This window comes from Diceros bicornis, chromosome X (genome assembly GCF_020826845.1).
Source record: "Diceros bicornis minor isolate mBicDic1 chromosome X, mDicBic1.mat.cur, whole genome shotgun sequence".
NCBI lineage: Eukaryota > Metazoa > Chordata > Mammalia > Perissodactyla > Rhinocerotidae > Diceros > Diceros bicornis.
Genome location: NC_080781.1, coordinates 98,772,947 through 98,793,142, shown reverse-complemented (window position 1 = coordinate 98,793,142; position 20,196 = coordinate 98,772,947). Strand labels below are relative to the sequence as shown.

Genomic DNA, 20,196 nt, shown 5'->3' with positions numbered 1-20,196 from the left:
GAAGCAACCTAAGTGCCCATCAAGGGACGAATGGATAAAGAAGATGTGGTATATATACACAATGGAATACTACTCAGCCATAACAAATGACGAAATCCAGCCATTTGCGACAATTGGATGGACCTTGAGGGTATTATACAAAGTGAAATAAGTCAGAGGGAGAAGGTCAAATACTGCATGATTTCCTTCATTAAGTAGTAGATCACAACAACAATAAACAAACACATAGAAACAGAAATTGGATTGGTGGTTTCCAGAGGGGAAGGGGGGAAAGAGGAGGGCGAAAGCGATAATTCGGCACATGTGTGTGGTGATGGGTTGTAATTAGTATTTGAGTGGTGAACATGATGTAATCTATGCAGAAATAGAAGTATAATGATGTACACCTGAAATTTATACAATGTTATAAACCAATGTTACTGCAATAAATAAGAAATTTAAAAAAAAAAGAATAATAGCAAACTTTTCATCTAATACCATGGAGGCCACAAGGAGTGGCACATAATTTTAAGTGCTGAAAGAAGAGAACTGTCCACTTTGCATTCTATATCCTGTGAAAATATTCTTCAGGAATTAAGATAGAAATAAATTCATTCTAGGATTAAAGAGAAATAAAGAATTGGTCTCTAGAAGACCTACACTTAAAGATTGGTGAAGGAGAGCTCTTCAAACAGAAAGGAAATGATACAAGAAGAAATCAGGAGACTCAGGAAAAAAGAAAAAAAGAAAGAGCAGAAATATGGTAATACAATAAGCTATGCCTTCTCCCATGAGCTGTGTAAATTACCATGATATTCACATATCATTATATAAAATGATAAATTATTTATATATCATCATGTATAAATGATAATTGAGAAGATTATAACATCAGTTGATACCCAAGTCAATGATATTTTAAAATGAGGAAGGAAAAGGGACCCAAATTAAAGTAAGGTTTTCACATTTTACTTCAAGTGGTCAAATGTTGGTGTCAGTAGACTGTGATAAATCACATAAGTATATTTTAATACCCAGTCTTACCGCTACAAAAATTATACAAAGCAATACACTAAAAATAATTATAAATAAATCAAAGATGAAATCCTAATAATATTTAAGTAGCCCACAGGTAAACAAGAAGGGAGAAAGAGGAGAAACAGAACCAGAGTAAACAGAAAAAATAATAAAATGACAGAATTAAGCTCTAACAAATTTATAGCACAAGATGCTTACATTAGAAACAAGGAAAGGTCTCAAATCAATAATCTAAGTTCCTACCTCAAGGAAATAGAAAAAGAAGAGCAAAAAAACTTCATAGCAAGCAGAAGGAAGAGAATAAATGTAAGAGCAAGAATCAATGAAAGTGAAAATTGAAAAAGTATACAGAAAATCAATAAAACAAAGACATGGTTTTCAAAAAAAATCAGTAAAATTGATAAACCTCTAATAAGACAGACAGAAATAAAGACATAGAAGACACAAATCACCACTATCTAGATTGAGGCAGGGAATAACACTGAAGATCTTGCAGCCATTAAAAGGATAAGGGAATACTATGAAAAACAGAAGAATTGGACATTCCTCAAAAACAATAAAATACTAAAACTCAACCAAGGAAAATTAAACAATCTTAATAGTCCTATAACCATTAAAGAAATTTAATTCATAATTTCAAATATACCCCCCCAAAAGAAATCTTCAAGCCCAGATGGTTTTGTTGGAGAATTCTACCAAACATTAGAAGAATTTATGCCAGTTTTGCAAATTCTCTTCCAGAAAATAGAAGAGCGGGAAATGTTTCCCAAATAATTTTATGAAGTCAATATTATTCTGATACCAAAGCCAGACAAACATAATTCCCAAATGAAAATTACAGATAAATATTTCTCATGAACTTAAATGCAAAAATCCTCAACAAAATATTTGGTAACTGAACCCAACAGTATGTAAAACGAATTATGTGCTATCACCAAGTGGAATTTATTCCAGGAACCCAAGGTTAGTTCCACATTTGAAAACCAATCAATGTATTCTACCATATCAACAAGTTAAGGAAAAACTTCATATGATCATACTAATTGATGCAAAAATAAAGCATTTGACAAAATCTTACACTCTTTCGTGATATAAACAATCAACAAACTAGAAATAGAAGAGAACATACTCAACATGGTAAAGAGCATTATTGGAAAACCCACAGCTAACATCATACATGTTCCTTAAAATCAAGAACAAGATAAAGGTGTTCACTATCACCGCTTCTATACGTTATTATATTGGAAGATATAGGTATGGCAATTAGGCAAGAAAAGGAAATAAAAGGCATCCAAATGCATAGGAAGAAGTAAAACCATCTCTACTCACAGATGACATGATCTTATACAAAGAAAATCATGAAGATTCCACAAAAACCACTGCAGCTAATCAACAAATTCAGCAAAGTTGCAGCATAAAAGAAAAACACATGAAAATGTTATATTTCTATACACTAGCAATCAACAATCTAAAAAAGAAAGGTTCAAAAATATAACTGTCTTTAATAAGAAATAATTGTATACCTAGTAAATCTTAAGAAGTCTATAAAAAACTGCTAAAACTAACAAGTTTATTTAGCAAGGTGATAGGATACAAAGTCAATAAACAAAATTCAATGATATTTGTGTACACTAGCAAGAAACAATTGGAAAACAAAATCTCAAACAATACCAGTCCTGAAAACTTCAAAAAATTAAATTAGCAGTTGAATTTGTATTATAAAAGATAAATTTTCATGGTGTCCTTTTGCCAGATACGATTAGTTATCTTCTTGTGAATCTTTTACTTCTCCATACATTTAAAATATGTTTATTGTTCTCTCTGAATTTATTTTCAAATATTTGGGTTGAGCTAAATTTACTTCTTTTGAAATGTTACCAGTTAGCAGTTTTGAATGTTAGAAAGTGTAAATATGCAAATAATTGTAACCTTTTAAAATTTCTTTTGGATTATATTTCTCTATCTCTTGTCTTATGGAATGTGAAATATTTATCTTCTTATTCTTTGCATTCAATGCCTGGCACATAGGGGGTTCCTAGCCAATAGCTGTTAAATGGTTATGCAATTAATATTGTTCTAGGTGACCAATAAAAACTTAGGTGTAAAGGCTTTGGGATTTGCTCACTGAGAAATTAAAAATCTAGAGTTTCAGGTAATAGGTATGAAAAGGAAATTAAGAAAATAATTCCATTTATAATGGCATCAAAAAGAATAATATATTTAGCAATATATTTAACAAAAGAAGTGCAAGACTTGTACGCTCCAAACTACAATATATCATTGAATAAAATTAAAGGAGACCTAAATAAGTAGAAAAGCAATCTGCATTATGGATTGGTAGACTGAATATTGTTAAGATAGTAATACTCCTCAAGTTGATCTACATTGTTGATGCAATCCCTATCAAACTCCTGGCTCCCATTTTTGCAGAAATTGACAAGGTGATCCCAAAATGCATATTGAACTGCAAGAGACCCAAAACAATCTTGAAAAAGGATAACAAAGTTAAGTTAAAGGACTCACACTCCCAAGTTCAAGACTTACTACAAATATACAGAAATTATAACAGTGAGGTACAGGCATAAAAACAGATAGATTGGGGGCCAGCCCAGTGGTCTAGTGGCTAAGTTTGGCATGCTCCACTTTGGCGGCCCGAGTTCAGTTCCCAGGCGTGGACCTACACCACTCCTCAGTGGCCATGCTGTGGTGGCGACCCACATACAAAATAGAGGAAGATTGGCAACAGATGTTAGCTCAGGGCAAATCTTCCTCAGCAAAAAAAAAAAAGAAAATAGACCAATGGTATGGAATTAAGAGTTAAGAAAAGAAACATACATTTATGGTCAATTCAACATGGGAAATAAGATGATTCAATTGGGAAAAAGTATGTTCAACAAATAGTTTTAGGACAACTGAATATCCACATGTAAAAAAATAAAAAAGAGTTAAATTCCTATCACCTCACACATATAGAAAAATTAACTCAAAATAGATCAAAGATCTAAATGTGAGCCCTAAAATTATCAAACTCTTAAAAGAAAACATAGGGTAAAAGCTTCATGACATTGGATTTGGCAATGATTTTTTGGATGTAAGACCAAAACACAGTAATCAAAAAAACGTAAATTGGAGTCATCAAAATTAAACACTTCTGTGGTACAAACGATACCACTAATAAAATGAAAAGATTACCCATGGAGTGGTAGAAAATATTTGTGAATCACATATCTGTTAAATGGCTTGGATTTATAATACATTAAGGGATTCTTGCAACTCAACAACACAAAGACAAATAACCCAATTAAAAATGGGCAAAGTATATGAATATATATTTCTCCAAAGAAGATGTACAAATGGCTAATAAACACATGAAAAGATGCTCAACACTATTAGTCATTAAGGAAGTGCAAATCAAAACTATAACGAGATACCACTTCACATGCAGTAGGATGTCCTATATTTTAATAATTAAAATATAGGACAATAACAAGTGTTTTCCATGATGTGGAGAAACTGAAACCCTCATACATTGTTGGTGGAAATGTAAAATGGGGCAGCAACGTTAGAAAACAGTTTGGCAAATCGTAAAATTTGAAGCAAAGAGGTTCCATATGCTCCAGCAATTCCACTCCTAGATACATACCCAAAGGTACAAAGATGTGTGCATGAATGTTAATAGCAGCATTATTCATAAAGCCCCAATGGAAACAAACTAAATGTCTATCAACTGGTGAATGGATAAATACAATGTAGTATATCCATATCATGGAATATTATTCAGCAATAAAAGGAATGATGTACTGATACATGCTACAACATGGATTAACCTCAAAAACATTTTGCTAACTGAAAAGAGCCAATCACAAAAGATTACAGATTGTGTAATTCCATTTATATGTACTGTCCAGAATAGGCAAACTTATAGAGACAGATAGCATATTAACGGCTGTCTAGGATTGAGAAGGAGTGGAGGGGTAATGGTGAGTGATTACTAATGGGTATGAGGTTTCTTTTTGAGGTGATGAAATATCCTAAAATTTATTTATGATGATGCTTGCACAATATGTAAATATATTAAAAGACATTGAATTGTACACTTTAACTTTACAGTAGGCAAATTATACATCAATAAAGCTGTTTTTAAAAAACTTGTAAGCAGTAGGTTATATCCTTCTGGAGCTTAGAAGTGTGGTTCAGAATGGAGATAATTATTTATGTGTTGTCAGTGTACAGACTACATTAAAATGTGTGAGAATAGATGTTATCACCTAAGGAGAAATTGTAGATAGAAGAGATTTAAGGTACTAGAACTAAGCCTTGAGGCACTATAACATTTAGAAATCAGAGAGAGGAAAAGAAAGCAGAAGAGGATACAGGAAGAATTGAGCCAGGTTAGCAGAGCTGTATATTTTTCTACAGCAACGATCAACTGCACTAGTGATGTAGGAGACAAATCAGGAGAGAGTGGTATCCCGGAAGCCAAGAAAAGATATTGTTTCAAAGAGGAGAGAGTGATCATTTTTGCCAAACATTGCTGATATGTTAAATAAAAGAGGACCGACCGGGAAGAATTGGCACTGTATTTAACAAGGTAGAGGTCATTGACGACTTTGACAAGAACTCTTTAGCTTTTTCTGTGGAATGGTGGGGATGAAATTCTGATTGTAATTAACAGAAAACTAATTTGGGGAAGAGGAATTGCAGAGAATCAATTTGATACACGGATGGATAAGATGATGGAACTACTGGTTGTTTTTATTTTCTCAGTGAAGTAGGAAGGCAGGTCATTAGCTGAGAATAAGAATGAGGCGGGGGATTTTACCAGATTGAAGACAGAAAAGAAAATATGAATTTTTCGTCTTCCTACTTGCGAGTGGGGAGAGTGAGCGGCATAGGGAAATGTAGTATAAGTTACTGGGTGGCATTGACAGCCCACTGGTGGCTTTCAGTCATGAATTAAAAATGAGACCAGTTAGCACAGTTGTGTGTTTTCTACAGCCACAGTCAGCAGCACTGATGTGGGTGTGGAGGAGACAAAGAGTTCTATTCAAGGAAATTTGTGATTTTGCCAAGCTAAAGACAGGCAATGGAGTTAAGGGTCCATACAAAGGATTGACTATGTTGATACACCATGGAATCTTAGCTAAGTAAGTAAGGGATTGAGAATCTCTTTGAGTGAGGGTGGAGGGCAGTAAAATGGTGTTAGGATCAATAGATTGTGGGTCCATATGAGGTCAAAGACTTTTTGGAATCCAGTAATAGAGGGACTCAGCTGGAAAAATTAAGGTGGTGGTCTGATAGTGGGGCAAGTGAAACTGAGCTTATGAAAGAAGTATAGTTATAGATAATGATATGGTCTAGAGTGTATTCCTGTGGGAGTGGGTGGCTGAAATAATGTGGTCAAGTTTGTTTGGATAGGAAGTCATGGATTACAGGAGAAAGGATATTGACAGAGTCATTTAAGTAGATATTAATTTTATCAAGAATTAGAAGTAGTGTTGGAGGAAATGACAGTCAGCTAGCGCTAAAATTTTTAAGGAATGAGGAGGAAAGATGTGGGGGTCTATACATGACTGCAACAAGGATGGGTAATGGGTAGTATAGTCTGATAGCAAGAAATTCAAAGATGGAGACTATCAAGGAGAAAGGGGGGACAATGATCTAGAAGGGACAATTGTTTGGAAGCTGAAACAGGGTACAAAAGAAAGGATCAGGGTACTAAGTGAGAGGATTGTAGAGAGGCTAATGAGAGAGCATTAGGAATTTCTGGAGCCTCCCATCATAGCAATAATAATGTCTCATTTTTCAAAATTTTCCTTTCTTTTATACCTTAAATTGAATTTTTTTTATATGTAGGTGACAGGATAACTAATTGCGGTCTTAATTCGTTCTCACTGAATTTCTTCTACCCAGGTGTGTGGAGGCTTCTTTTTTCTTGGGCAGGTACAGAGGTTATATAGTGGAACTTAAAGTAAGAATTGTCTCAAAATCTCTTGCTTAAATTTTTTTTAAGCCTGAACTCTGACACAATTATGTTGTCATTCTCATAAAGAGAAGGGAAAGAGGTAATTACATTTTATATGGGATGAGGTGGGGACAGAACAAAAGCTTAACGGAAAGAGAACGATTCATCAGCAATAGGAAAAAATATGAGGAACTGTGGTTACTAAAGTAGCAGGGATCCATGCCCACCCAGCACCCAGGGAGGTAGTGTGACCACAGTGGATATGACCCTAGGTATCTTGGCTCCCTGCTTTGACAAAGATTTCCATGACCACACATGACACAGAAGTCTCAGAGTCACTGCAAGAGACTAAGTGACCAATGGAGAGTATCAGTGTTGATAAGTGTAGACTGTAGACCAGCGGGGTACCCCTGGATTTCCTGATCCCTCAGACCTTCGTACAAGCCTAATGCATAAATGAGGAAAGTACAATTAATGACTCAGATTAAATTTCTTCTCAGACTAGTGGGATAAGAGTTGGAGTTCAAATAACTGTTTTTTGTTTCGTTTGGTTTTGGGTTTTGCACATTCAGGTTTGTGGAGTAAAATTCATAAATACGTTTTATATTGTCAAATTAATGACTATTTTCCCAGCCTGTCATATATTACTTTTACTTGTAGAGAGAAGATTTTCATTTTTGTGTAGTCCAATTTGCTTTGAACTTCCTTATATTCATTTCTGACTCTCCTGACTTGTGAGACTCAACTTCTTGGTGTTGCATGCTTGCTTTTAGACTTTTGGAAATATGGTCCCATTTTGCATGCACTTAAATGACTACCTGTCCACCTGCAAGGCAGATATACTCTTTCATCTGCTAAGAAAAGTACCTTCAGAAAATGCCTGGAATTTGATATATCTGTTTAAGGGAATATAATTCAAAATTTTTGGATCAAAATATAGATTGACAAGATTTGATGACCCTTAAATATGTCTCAGGATGCTATAACATAGAGTCAATCTTCTGAAAAAGAATCATACTCAGATCAAATATTTGTAGAAAACAGCCAGTTGAATGGTTTGTTTTTGTGCTGGTTTTATGTTATTAAACAATTTTTGTCATTACTCGTGATCCTTGGGTAATTACTAAAGGGGCATAGTGGTCCCTTATGTGTTGTTTTTCAAGATAAACAAAACTTAAAAAGACACTATTTTAATTTTATTTTGACCTATGCTTTGTTCTATTTCAGGTTTGTAGGATACAATCATTTGAAATTACCCAAAACAGGTCATCATCCTTTGGTCACCATAACACAGACGGTACTTTGATGAAACAAATGGATTTGTGAATTTTAACTTTAAGCTGTTTAAATAAAATAGCACTAAGGACAATCAAGACAAAAAAGACCCATTTCTCCCTTTCAACTCATATTTTTATTGAGCCTTTGCTGTATGTTAAGCACCAAATGAGGCACTTTGACATATGGAGTGGCAAAGCTGTAAGAAAAAGTTAATTCCAAACCCAATTTTCTATTTGCCTACAAAGTAGGCTGTGGACTAGCTTCTGAAAATATCAATCCATATAGAATTATTTTACTCCCTCAGGAACTATTCGTTTTGAATCAGTTGATATGGTTGCGAACAACATAAAACATGACATGTGACAATGTTTTCTGAAACATGTTTGGCCTTTAATTTATTAGCTATCTCCAGCCAGTTTTTGGAATCAAAGAGTAGCCACACTCAACGGCTTTATTATCTTTAGGAACCTTAAGTGAGGGCTAAAGGCCCTATCAATAAAATAGTGCTATTACATTGGAAATCACAGTTATGGAAAAAGATTCAAAGACTTGCAGTATTGGAGTCTATAAACATACTGCTCCCTTTGAGAGTGATAAAGTTACTAATAGTGACTTCTACTCATGACCTACCCTGTCCCCATGTTTTGGTAATGGGTCCCTAGGACAATGCCATCTCTCAGCCTTGGGGTATCACCCTGCCCATTCTAATTCTAATCTGTGATGATATTTTTGTTCCTTGGCTCGTAACACTGTCCTTTAAAGTAGTTGAAGTCCATGGACCCTATATGTCAAGCTGAATGAGTCAATTTTATTGTAATGAATCACTTTGAATTTAGCCTCTAAAAGCCTGGACAAGCTTTTCATGTCCAGGTAACCCAACTCCCAAATGCCTGGCCACATTTGACAAGTTAGGACCACATCCCACTGCCCCTAACGGGAAAACTTGATGAACATCTCTTCAGAATGTTTTGAGACGATAGGATCATTCATGGGACCATGCCCCTAATGCTTCTGTGACCTACTGAGAGAAGTGCTACTCCTCTTCTGGCCCCAGTTGAAGGACTCAGCTTCCTTGACAACCTGCCATGATTACTGCATCTTCCATTTTCCACCATCATCTCTCACTAAACTTTTCTTGAATGCTAAAAAACTATAAATCTTTACTCTTCTCTTTGGATAAGGTTCTTCTTCTTTCTCCTCCACTGGACTCCAGGACACTGGGGTGGGATGGGAAGGAAGTCAGCATTAAAACTTGCTTGGGTGTTACTGTGTGAGTCTGTGCGTCTGTGCAAAGTCCCAGACATTTTGAGGAAAATTAATCAGTTTCTAATTCCACCACTGTACCCAGAAAGACTTTAGTCAGATTAATATAGTCTTCCTTGGCCAGAATTCCTAATGGAACAACAGACAGAACCCCTAACACTTTCCAATCGGTGCATTGTTACATACTTTAAAGAAATGAATATTCCTTAAAGGAGTCCTAATTCTGAGGCATTAGAAAGTATATTTCAAATAATGACATCAACCAATAATTTTAAAAATTTTTATTTTTAGAGGTTGAACAATGATTCATTGCATATTTTCTGATGAAACAATTAGCAGTCTCAAAAATTATTTCAATAATTTTTAAAGTTAGAGCACAGATTGAATACAAATTGATTTAAACAGGAAATTGATTTAAATAGGCACATTTTCAAGAATTGAAGAGTACTTAAAAGATCCCATTGAATGCATGTGGCATTATTCCTAGTTTTATGGATACTGTCTCAATTAAATGAGTCCTGCAGAAAACACTTAGCGATTAATTTATCTAGAAACTGGTAGCACTGAAAATATTAAAATTAACGCATTCTAATAGTTTGTGTGTGTGTGCGCATGTGTGATTTCTGCTTTGCCTATTTTACTATCTTAATGATTATCCTTTCTTACTGTTTCCTCTGATGATCTTACCTTACTTTTCTTGTCAGCCCTTTTCACACATCATTTTCTAGTTTTCAAATATTTCCAATAATGCCTTTTATTTTGGACAAGAGCTTTGGTGAAAAAACTAAAGTACACTAAAATAAAACTCTACTCTGTCCCAATGCTACTCACAACTTGCCAGAACTTTCATGCTTCAAATCACAGGGCTAGGGACACTGGCTTGTCAGGAGTCCCCCTCCACACTTCTGTGATGGGCTGGGGATTCCAGGTGCTTCTGCTACAAGGTGAGGTGCACATACAATTTATTCTATTATTATACACTGACTATGAAATTTAATTGTCCCTTCACTTTCTTGTTTCAGCTGGGAAAGGATGTAAAAATTCCAAAAGGATTAACATCAAAATCAGAAGTATTCATTACCTATGAACCACTTTAAATATGTTCAGTCCTTCCTATTTGGCTACCCAACATTTCAATCTCCCTTCTTAATATGTACTCAGCTTTCTTTCTTCATTAACACTTCATCCTTTAAAGCTCAGTTACGCATTTACAATCTCTCTTGCTTGTTTACTTCGAGACATCTCTGTAGATGCAGTTCACTATTGTTTATGTTTACTAGAATAACAGCCACAGAGCACAACGGGAGTTGACTTCCTAAAATACTTTAATGTCTTACTGCCTTAAAAATATGATTTTAAGATAAAACTTATTTTTGAACCTTAACTTTGAGTAAATATTATGAAGGAAAAAATGAATTCTTAAAAGATTTGATTCTATATGCTACTTAAATGAGAAAATTTTCTGATATTCAAACATAGCAAGCTCCATTTGCTCAACGATGAGGTACTTGCACAAAGTTCCCCAAGGCCTTTTTGGTGTACAAATTTATAATAATGAAGACTACTTCTAAGGAAATAATTTGACATAAAAGTTTGTTTTCTCTTTAAACTACTGCATTTAAAAAGTCATTCGAGTTGTAAACACTCAAGGATAAACCAGTTTTAGGATCACATTATTGTGTCACAGTAACAGAAGTGTGAATCACATTTATTTCTTTAATGCATGGATTCAGGTTCTCCTAAATTCTCATTATTGAGCTACCACACTCTTGCTATAAGTTGTTAGGAAAATCCAAATCGTCATTCCTGGCACCAACGCGCCAAGAAATAATGTGCTATCATGAAATCACACATAATCAGCTGCTTATGTATTTTGGTTAACCAGGTAGTTTGAAAATTATTATTCCACTAGCACTGTCTTCAGATTTCAGAAGCAGAACTAAAGGAATTATACTGAGGTATACTTTGTGGTAGTTCTGTTGCTTCTCTATTGCCCCAGAACTAACCATGGTATTGAGGATGGATATGCAGAAATTATGCTTTTCACTAGGTAGCAGTTACCATAGGTGACCAAACACTACCTATCTATGGCGTCTATAACATATTAGGGTGATGGACTAGCATGATTTTCACTACTCTAAGTTTGTAGAATTGGGTATTTGATGAAAGTTGTATTTTTTCAAAATCTTTTCACATTTTTACCTATAACATTAAGTCCCTACACGTGGACTTATCACTTTTAAATTAATTTCTGATTTTAAAGAAATAGAAACACGAAAAACACAAGTATTGGCAGCCAAAGTTTTTTGTTGTTACATTTTGTTGTTTTTTTTTAAATAACTGGAGGGAAATTTTTATATAGTTTAATACGGGACTGGGAAAATATTTAATGCTCTCTGATGGTCACACTGTTGACCAGATAAGAATTTTGATAAATCAATCAATCTGTCTTTGGGGGTAGAATTTGACGCCTACTTTAAAGTATTTAAAAAAAAACTCATTCTACAGTACATGTGTACAGGAGTTCAGTCCTGTATTCAGGCTTGTATTATTTGGTGGTTTTTAAAAACAGCTATTGCACATCTTCGGGGTTCTGAGGAAAATCAAGCATCTGAGGCTTTCTTCCTTTCTTCTCATCAGGAGAAAACCAGCTCAACATGGGATGAAAAGAACACAACTGGTCTCTAACTGTGGGCTTAATGTCATGGAGCAATGACAGTTGGAGCTTTCTCCCTTCATCACTGTAGTTTTCTCTAGGCATGCAGGTGGTTCAGACTTAGTCTGATTTATAGCATAGTTCTTATTGTTTTCATTTCATAATCTAACCTTTGGTTCTTTATACGACTTTGCAAATTCGCATATGATTTGTTGCTACTTTTTTATTTTTTCTGAAAAGCCTCATACAGGGCCAACTCTTTTTAAAGCTGTTTGGAATCTAACTCATTAAAGGTTTCTTTACTCCATGTTATGAAATCTGAACATAGATACTGTCCAAACTGTCCAAAGAGTAATGTTTGAATTCACAGTAACAAAAGTTACAAAGTTTGTGCAAAAGACATTGTACACCATTGGAGTACATAGAGCTTGCTATAGTTAATTTTATATATAAAGCTGCATTTCTCATTAAAACTATTCTGTGCTACATTAAAAGTAAAGTATCTGATTTATTTTTCCCTTACAATAAAACTGAATGCTCATTTAATCTCAGAAATTTAAAGATGCAAATTGCATATTTATGATGTTTGTAAATGTAATAAATCATTGGAACCTTTTAAACATCATAATTGCTTTGGAGCTCTTCAAGTTTTCCAAGGGTCATAAAGTAAACCCGGCTGTGGCGATTGCGCAGGGTAGAGGTAAAGAACAGCTTTAAAAAGAGAGAAAGAGACATCATTAGTAAATATGTAATAAATTGTAACCTGATATTTGATAGATACAACTATAATTTCAATTTATCTGCATCAACCAATTAAAATGTTAAGCCATACTTTTTTGTAGAACAAGATTTCCTCAAATTAAAGAATAAGAATTTAAATTAGTATGGTGTCTAAATTATATATTAAAAATAGCCTTTCACCATGTTCTATATAATTATACTTCATATGGTTTAAATAAAACTAGGTTTTTGTAGGTGGCATTCATCTGCTAAAGTTCTTGATTAGTTTTGGTTAACAATTCTTCTTTTTTTTTTTTTTTAATAATCTACTTTTACTCAAGTTGGCTTTCCTTCTTTCTTTTAATATAAGGAAATGGTTAAATTATTTAGATGTTGTTCACCATTGTTGCTGGTGTTTCAGTGGCCACTGAAATGTTCTACTTGGTGTGATTTTCTATTCTAGTGGAATGGACTGACATCAATAGATTGATATTACGAGCTAAACCCATTGGCTTAGAGAGGAACATGTCGTGTAGATATGGTTTGTGCCATAAAGAAAATTAGAACAGAACATGAACATAAATAGCAAACAGAGGCCTTCTTGTTAGGACTAAGGCTTTCAACATCCACAATGGATATACTTGGGAGGGTTTGTGACATAATAATGATGATGATAAGATAACACTAGCTACCCTTCACTTTACACATTTTACGTGCGAGGTAATCTGTGAGATGCTTACTATATACACGTTATCGCTAATTTCAGAATTTTTCTCAAAGTAGTTATTAATATTCCCCTTTTGGAGATGAAGGAACTAAGGCTCAGAAAGATTAATCAAACTTGCAGGTTCTTACACCTAGTTAGGTATCCGAGCCAGGACTGCATCCTAGGTCTATCCTCAAACACTTGTTCTTGCCATTATATCCCTTTATATTGCAAACCAGTGTCTTTCCTTGATGCACAGTGCTTCATCTTGCTTGTCCTGATATTAATTTAAATCCTCTGCAATCTCTTCTAAAAGTGAATGCTTCCTAGTCCTATTAAGATTATTTCTTCACCCTATTATTTCTCATAATATGTAGGGACTATAATGATTTTATGCAATGCATTTTTCCATCTAAACTATCCGAACTGGTTGTTAAAATTGATCACATTACACAAATGATTGCCAAATCTCAATTTTATTTTTCTTTCCTGTATAATGGACATCATAATATCCACTTGTGAAGATTAAATGTGATAGCTTTTAAAGTATTTAGCAGAAACCCTACCACATAATTAGGTGTTCAGCAAACATAATTACTTTTTCCTCCTTCTGTTATTGGATTATGTTGAAAACTATAAAAGGGAGATTTACTTAAGCATTCTGTTTCCAAATATCATATTAATATGAACATGAAAAGAACTATGCATCAAAGCCAATAATGGATTTTGCACCAAACAACATAATGGCTAAGCTTTGCTTAGGACATAATTAGAATTTTTACTTTATTTGAAAATGGTTTCTTCTTGATATCAAATTTCCTCATTTATCAAATAAATGTTTCTACTGCAAAATATAAAATTGTTTTTATCAATAGCATGCCAATTTGGGAAATATGGCATAAATATGTTTATGGCCAGATAGAAAAAGATATAAATTTCCTTAGTTAATTTTCATTGTTTGCTTTATTTTTGCTCTAACTGGAGGATGTAAGCTATACCTTGTCACCTCGGGTACACAGAAATCTCAGCTTCTTAATTGACCTGCGCTTCAGTTCACTTTCCAGAACCCTTGATTGTAAAGAGCGGACTTCAATGGCCTTTTGGCCCCATCCTGTGGTTCGCTGTGTACATTCATAAGCTACAATAAAAATATAAAAATCAGAAAAACACAAAATCTTTCTATGAGGGATAGAAAATTATAAGAGTCAACATTTGATTATTAAGAGGCTCATTATTACAGCTCAGGTAAACACATTCTTCTTTATCCTCCTTCTATAGTCAGTCATTTAGCCATTATGCTGCTCAGCAGTGGTGTTCAACCAGCTATCTACTGTCACCACGGTGACCAACGCTGAATAACTAGATCTCAATTAAGTTTTAGTATTCATATTCTCCAATACCACAGAAAAAGTTAAGGGTTAATTCTACCCTATTTGTAGAAAGTCAAATCTACCCACTGCCATTCTTTATTCTACAGTCTAGCTGAAGTACAACATTCCATAAGGGTTTGTATTTGTGCTCAAGTGACATACATGGAAACCTGACTAACTCTTCAAAATTAAAACTGTTAAAAAATGACTTGCTCAAATAATGGCTTTAGCAACTCTGATACAATTCAATGAATTACCATGTTATAAACAGATTTAAAGCTAATTTGATACTGTTAAGGCTCTCTCTTGCTCAGAAAATTTTTGTTAAGAATTTAACTTTTGGACCCTGTTTTATATAATATAGCTTTTTATATAATAAAGATTATGACAACTGCTTTAAAGAAGAAAACCTAATTATGTAAACAGCCATACAGTCAGCTGGTGCTGTAAGGTATTTTTGACACAAGGAGTAGTATTATTGTTAAATGTTTAACTTTCAAGTTGATATTCTTTATGTACTTTATGGGGAAGTAAATTTCCATAAACAAATATAATCTTGCACTTAAAATAATATCAAGGTTTTGAGTCAAACTAAAATAGTCTAGAAAAACACCAAAACAAAGCATCTTCATTGCCATATTAACACAACTAAAATCAGAATTTAATTCATTAAACTTTCCATTTTCTTCTAGTATAACAGCAATAAACTCTGCATTGATATAAGTACAATATAGTTTTTAAAAAAAAGTTCTTTATCTTTCTTGAAGGTTCTAGGATGCTTTTGTTAAACCAAAATTTACCTGGCCTACATATGTATACGTTAAATATGCATTGAAGGACTCATGAAGGAATTATTAAACGTTTATAAAAGTGACTTTTCATAGGCATAGAGTGGGCCATTTTGAATCCCTCAACTAAAACTTACCAAGCATTTATTATCTCTTGCTTCCTTTTATATTACAATTAAAAATATTAATGTGTACAAAATTGACATTAAAATTGTAATTAAATTACAATCATATTTTTATTTAGACAAATGGCTCTCTAGGAAGAAGACTTTATAAGTCCAATTTCAAACTAGAATTAAAATCACTTCAGATATAACGGAAGTAAAGGGAATCCATGGCCTGAGTGATGGGAACAATAGTAGATTTAGTCTATTTGGATTTGAATTTTTCCACCTATGTGAACACTTCATTAAAAATGGTATTTTTGTCAATAACCATACAGAGGAAAAATTTCTAAACTTAATGCACAGGCTACTTGATGAGCCTAAGTACACAGTTCATATGGCATTACATAATTTCCACCTTAATTCTGAAACACATTAATCTGCCACTTAACCTAGCTACTGAGCTATAGCTTGCTTATGAGATGGAATCCAAGGATTTGGAGTGGGAATGTTTAGTGATATTTGCTGTGATTGTTAAGCCTCTATATATTTGTTTGAAAGAGTAATGATCTTATTGTTAAAAACATTTATCATATCTCAAGGAAATGTAAAATTTAGAGTGGGGAAATCTGGATCTAGGTTAGTTTTAAATAACAAAGCAGTTGTTTTTAGACAGAAAAAGAGAGTAATTGATTTTCTTAATATCAGTGTTATACTGTAGTCTTTAGTATACCCTCAAAATACCCTTAATACATGAACCAAAATACCGTGTTCTTATAGTGCTATAAGTTATTTTACATATATAGAGATATTTTTCAGATTCTAGCAACTCAAAATTGCTTTTTGCTTTAGGTCAGAAGTTGTCCTGCCTAGGGACAAGAGCTGTACCAGATGACTTTTTAAGACCCCTTTGATTCCTATGATTGTCTAGTGGTATACATATGGAGTTTTGTTGCCAGTTGCCCACTTGAACTGAATTTCCTTATTCCAAATTCTGATTAACATATTGATCACAAAAGTACCATTGTAAAGGCTAGAACAAGATTCATTATTTTCAGTTGCTTTTGCCCCAGATCTATTATATTGTAAGCATTTACCTTCTGTCACTTAAAATGGTTTGAAACCCTCTGTGAGTTCTTACCTCCTTGAAAAAGTTTAAGACAATCCTTAACACTAGATACGCAAAAAGAAAAGATTCTGCAGATCATCTCATAATAAAAAAAAATGTCTGTTAAAAAGCAGTCCTTTCAAACTGGTCCTTAAAGCCACGTGAGGATCACATATGGCCATTTTATAGAGATTTCAGAAGCATCTGGTGTCTTTATCGACAAACTACCTTTCTCTCTCTTTCTGTCTCTCTCTTTCTGTCTCTCCCCTTCCCCTTTCTCCTTTATTGGCTTCATTAAACTCCTACTCTCTCCAAGAACATTTATACTCCATCAAATTACTCTACTCTCTCTAATAGTCTTACTGTTCATATGTATTATCTTCCCTGTCTAGAATCATCTCTGTAGTCACCAAGTCTCAGAGACATACACAAGAGTCTCAAGTTATTCAGATTTCCCAGATCAGCAGTCTTGCATTGGTCAGGAAGAAAAAAATGTCCTGGCCTGATGAAGATGGAAAGACAGTTTTCTTTATGTTGCCATCTGGGAGGTACCTAATTGACATTCCAGTCAGTCATATCTCTTTTGTAAATGAAGGATGATTAAATCTTAGTGACAACCAATATGTCACACATTCAGTTTGTATTTGATTTTTCACAGGAATATTACTCACTAAACAGAACACTATTGACCGTATGAAATAGAAATACTTTGCTCTTCTTTTATGACTACTTGGCAGTCTCCTAAGATAAAGGTAAACCCCCAAAATCAATGTGATGGAATGAAGCATTTTCAACATCTGTGTAAAATCTGCAAGCAAAGGGAGTTAAAATAAAATTACAGATTATTGTGGAAAGGGATTCCTTTCCTATTTTAATTATATGATTATTGCAAAGGAACAAGGAAGACAGCCAAAATCAGTCTCTTTGTGGTAGCCTTGTGAATTCATTAAGCATATAACAAACATACACAACACCTTACTAAGGGAAAAAGTATGTAGTATCCCAAATTAACACTATATGCCTTGAGAAAATGTGATACTTCAGGAAGTAGAAGCTTCTCTGAGATCATCTGAAACAGGAAAATTTTTATCCATACCTACTGAAGATGGTATGTCTTTCCACACTTCAAGGATCTTCTTGAAGAGTTGTTCATTTGCTTCCATAGAAAGGGCTTCAGCATTGAAGGTGAGCATCATGCCAATTCCCAAGGAATCAGGTAAAATGAGGATATTCTGCGGTATAATGATTTCCAGGGTCTGGAATTACGTTTCATAAGGATTTACATGTCCAACATTTTATCACTACTACTTTAAATGAAGCAGTATGGCTGAGCAATAAAGACCAAAAAGGGGTTCAAAGCGTAGGGAGGAAGGGAAACTTCTATTTCAATATTAAATAGCATGCTATCCAACTCTTGAAAAGAGCCTTCCCTATGTCATAAAGTAGTCATTGTTTGAAATTTTCCGCTATATTTAGGAGAAAATATTGTTTGCAAAAAGCACAGATATATTTCGAAGACAGAGAAATTCACTGAAATTTCATAAAGTATTATGTATAATGATAAAAGAAACATTGCTTATTACAGAATTGGATTTCAGATTCATTTCAGCACATTAATGAACACTTTAGTAATGAATGTGTAAACCAAGTAACACACAATCACTGGTTATCAGCTAATTCATTTGAATCAGAAATGGAAAATCAAATTAAAAATAGCTTGAGCTTAAAATGTTTACAAGGAGCAGCTTTATAATATTCTTTACTGCTTGAAATATAATGGTCATCCTCCCTTCACAAAAAATGTAGAATTTCTTACTCAATTTGTATAACCTTAAAATACCTTCAATACACAAACTCAGAGACATATTAGGTGACATAATATGACACACTAAGAAATATCTAAGATTTTCTAAATTTCATGATGTATAAAACAATGTGACAAAATTTGCTTAAACTACAGACATTGTCACATTAATAGTACTTCCCTGAGAAATGAACAATCACATTCCTCTGTTATTTCTCCAAATTAGCAAGTTACAGGAAGAAAAAGTCAGAAACTATACTTGCCAAACTCAGTGTACTCAGGCCAAGTGCTTGAGGCCGTGTCTCAGCAACAACAATCCTTAAAACTAAAATGGGGATCCAGAGGCGAAAAGCAATTTTAATGCGTTCCCTGGGAACTCGCATGAGCAATTGAATCAGAAAAGAGATGAAGGAAGAGAGAAAAAGAAATTGCAAGAAAGAAGGTTGTCTCAAAAAAATCTGTTTAGAATAAAGCTGGACTGCTGTAAATCCAGAAAGCCTCAGAGGTAATTCTCTTGCTTCTCAGATGATTCCCGAAGTAACCAGATATTCTTTAGCACACATAGCTCCCTTGTAGCATTACAGCTTTTGTAATCTAGCACTCTTGGAAAAGCATTGTTTTTAGTACATTCTGTTTCAGAAGACACTCTCCCCTCTCTTATATTAGAGTCCTTTCTCTTTTAATGGGTCAAGACACTAGGGCATTTAGCTAAAAATACTATTTTTGAATATACTTAAGGTATCCTAATTAGGTCAGAAAATGATTTTTTAAAAACTCATCTTCTCTCATTCTTGCTGCCACAATAATTAACTGATTCCTTCAAAAGGAAATAATTTTCCTTGCTTAGTAGCCAAGTGGAACACAGGGTTCAAATATTGAATGACTTTTCAAATAAATGTATACTGCAATGTTCAATACTGCACTAGCTTCAAAATAAAGGCTAACTGACATGACACAAAAAAATAAGATGCAAGAAGCTATGGAAGACACTTCAGCTGAAGAATACTATAATATTTATATCCAAATTAACCTGAACTTGTATCTAAATGACTTTGGCTGTGCTTGGTTCAATATTTTCTACATTATAAACAGGGTGATTTCTATATAATCATAGGTGACAACTGAGTGATCAGCTAATTAGATTATTAATATGAGCATAACATTTTTTTAATGTCTCCACTAATGACCTGACAATTGCTCTATGTAATTTGTCAGAGATGTATAAGATAAATCTGAAAGCTGTGCAAAACACATAACTGCAGCGGTTTAAAGTACATCAACGTTTTCTCCTGGACTTTTGTATAATGTTAAACTGCTAAAATTTTAGTTGTTGATAAACCGGGGAATTGAAAAAGGGTGAAGTAGAGATTTGTTGGTTCAGCCCTTCCTTTTAAATATAATTTTTAATAGGACAAGC

General features: G+C 33.8%; 1 protein-coding gene across 1 annotated transcript in view; it reads right to left on the bottom strand.

The window, feature by feature from the left end:
* Positions 1-9,809: 9,809 nt before the first annotated feature.
* Positions 9,810-20,196, bottom strand: part of NRK (Nik related kinase) — a 141,270-nt gene continuing 130,883 nt past the window's right edge. The window contains exons 26-28 of the mRNA XM_058535097.1: positions 18,072-18,231; positions 14,604-14,743; positions 9,810-12,890 (exon numbers count right to left, since the gene is read on the bottom strand). Of these exons, the coding sequence (XP_058391080.1) occupies positions 12,795-12,890; positions 14,604-14,743; positions 18,072-18,231 (396 nt within the window). The 3' untranslated portion in view covers positions 9,810-12,794. The remainder of the gene's footprint in view (positions 12,891-14,603; positions 14,744-18,071; positions 18,232-20,196) is intronic.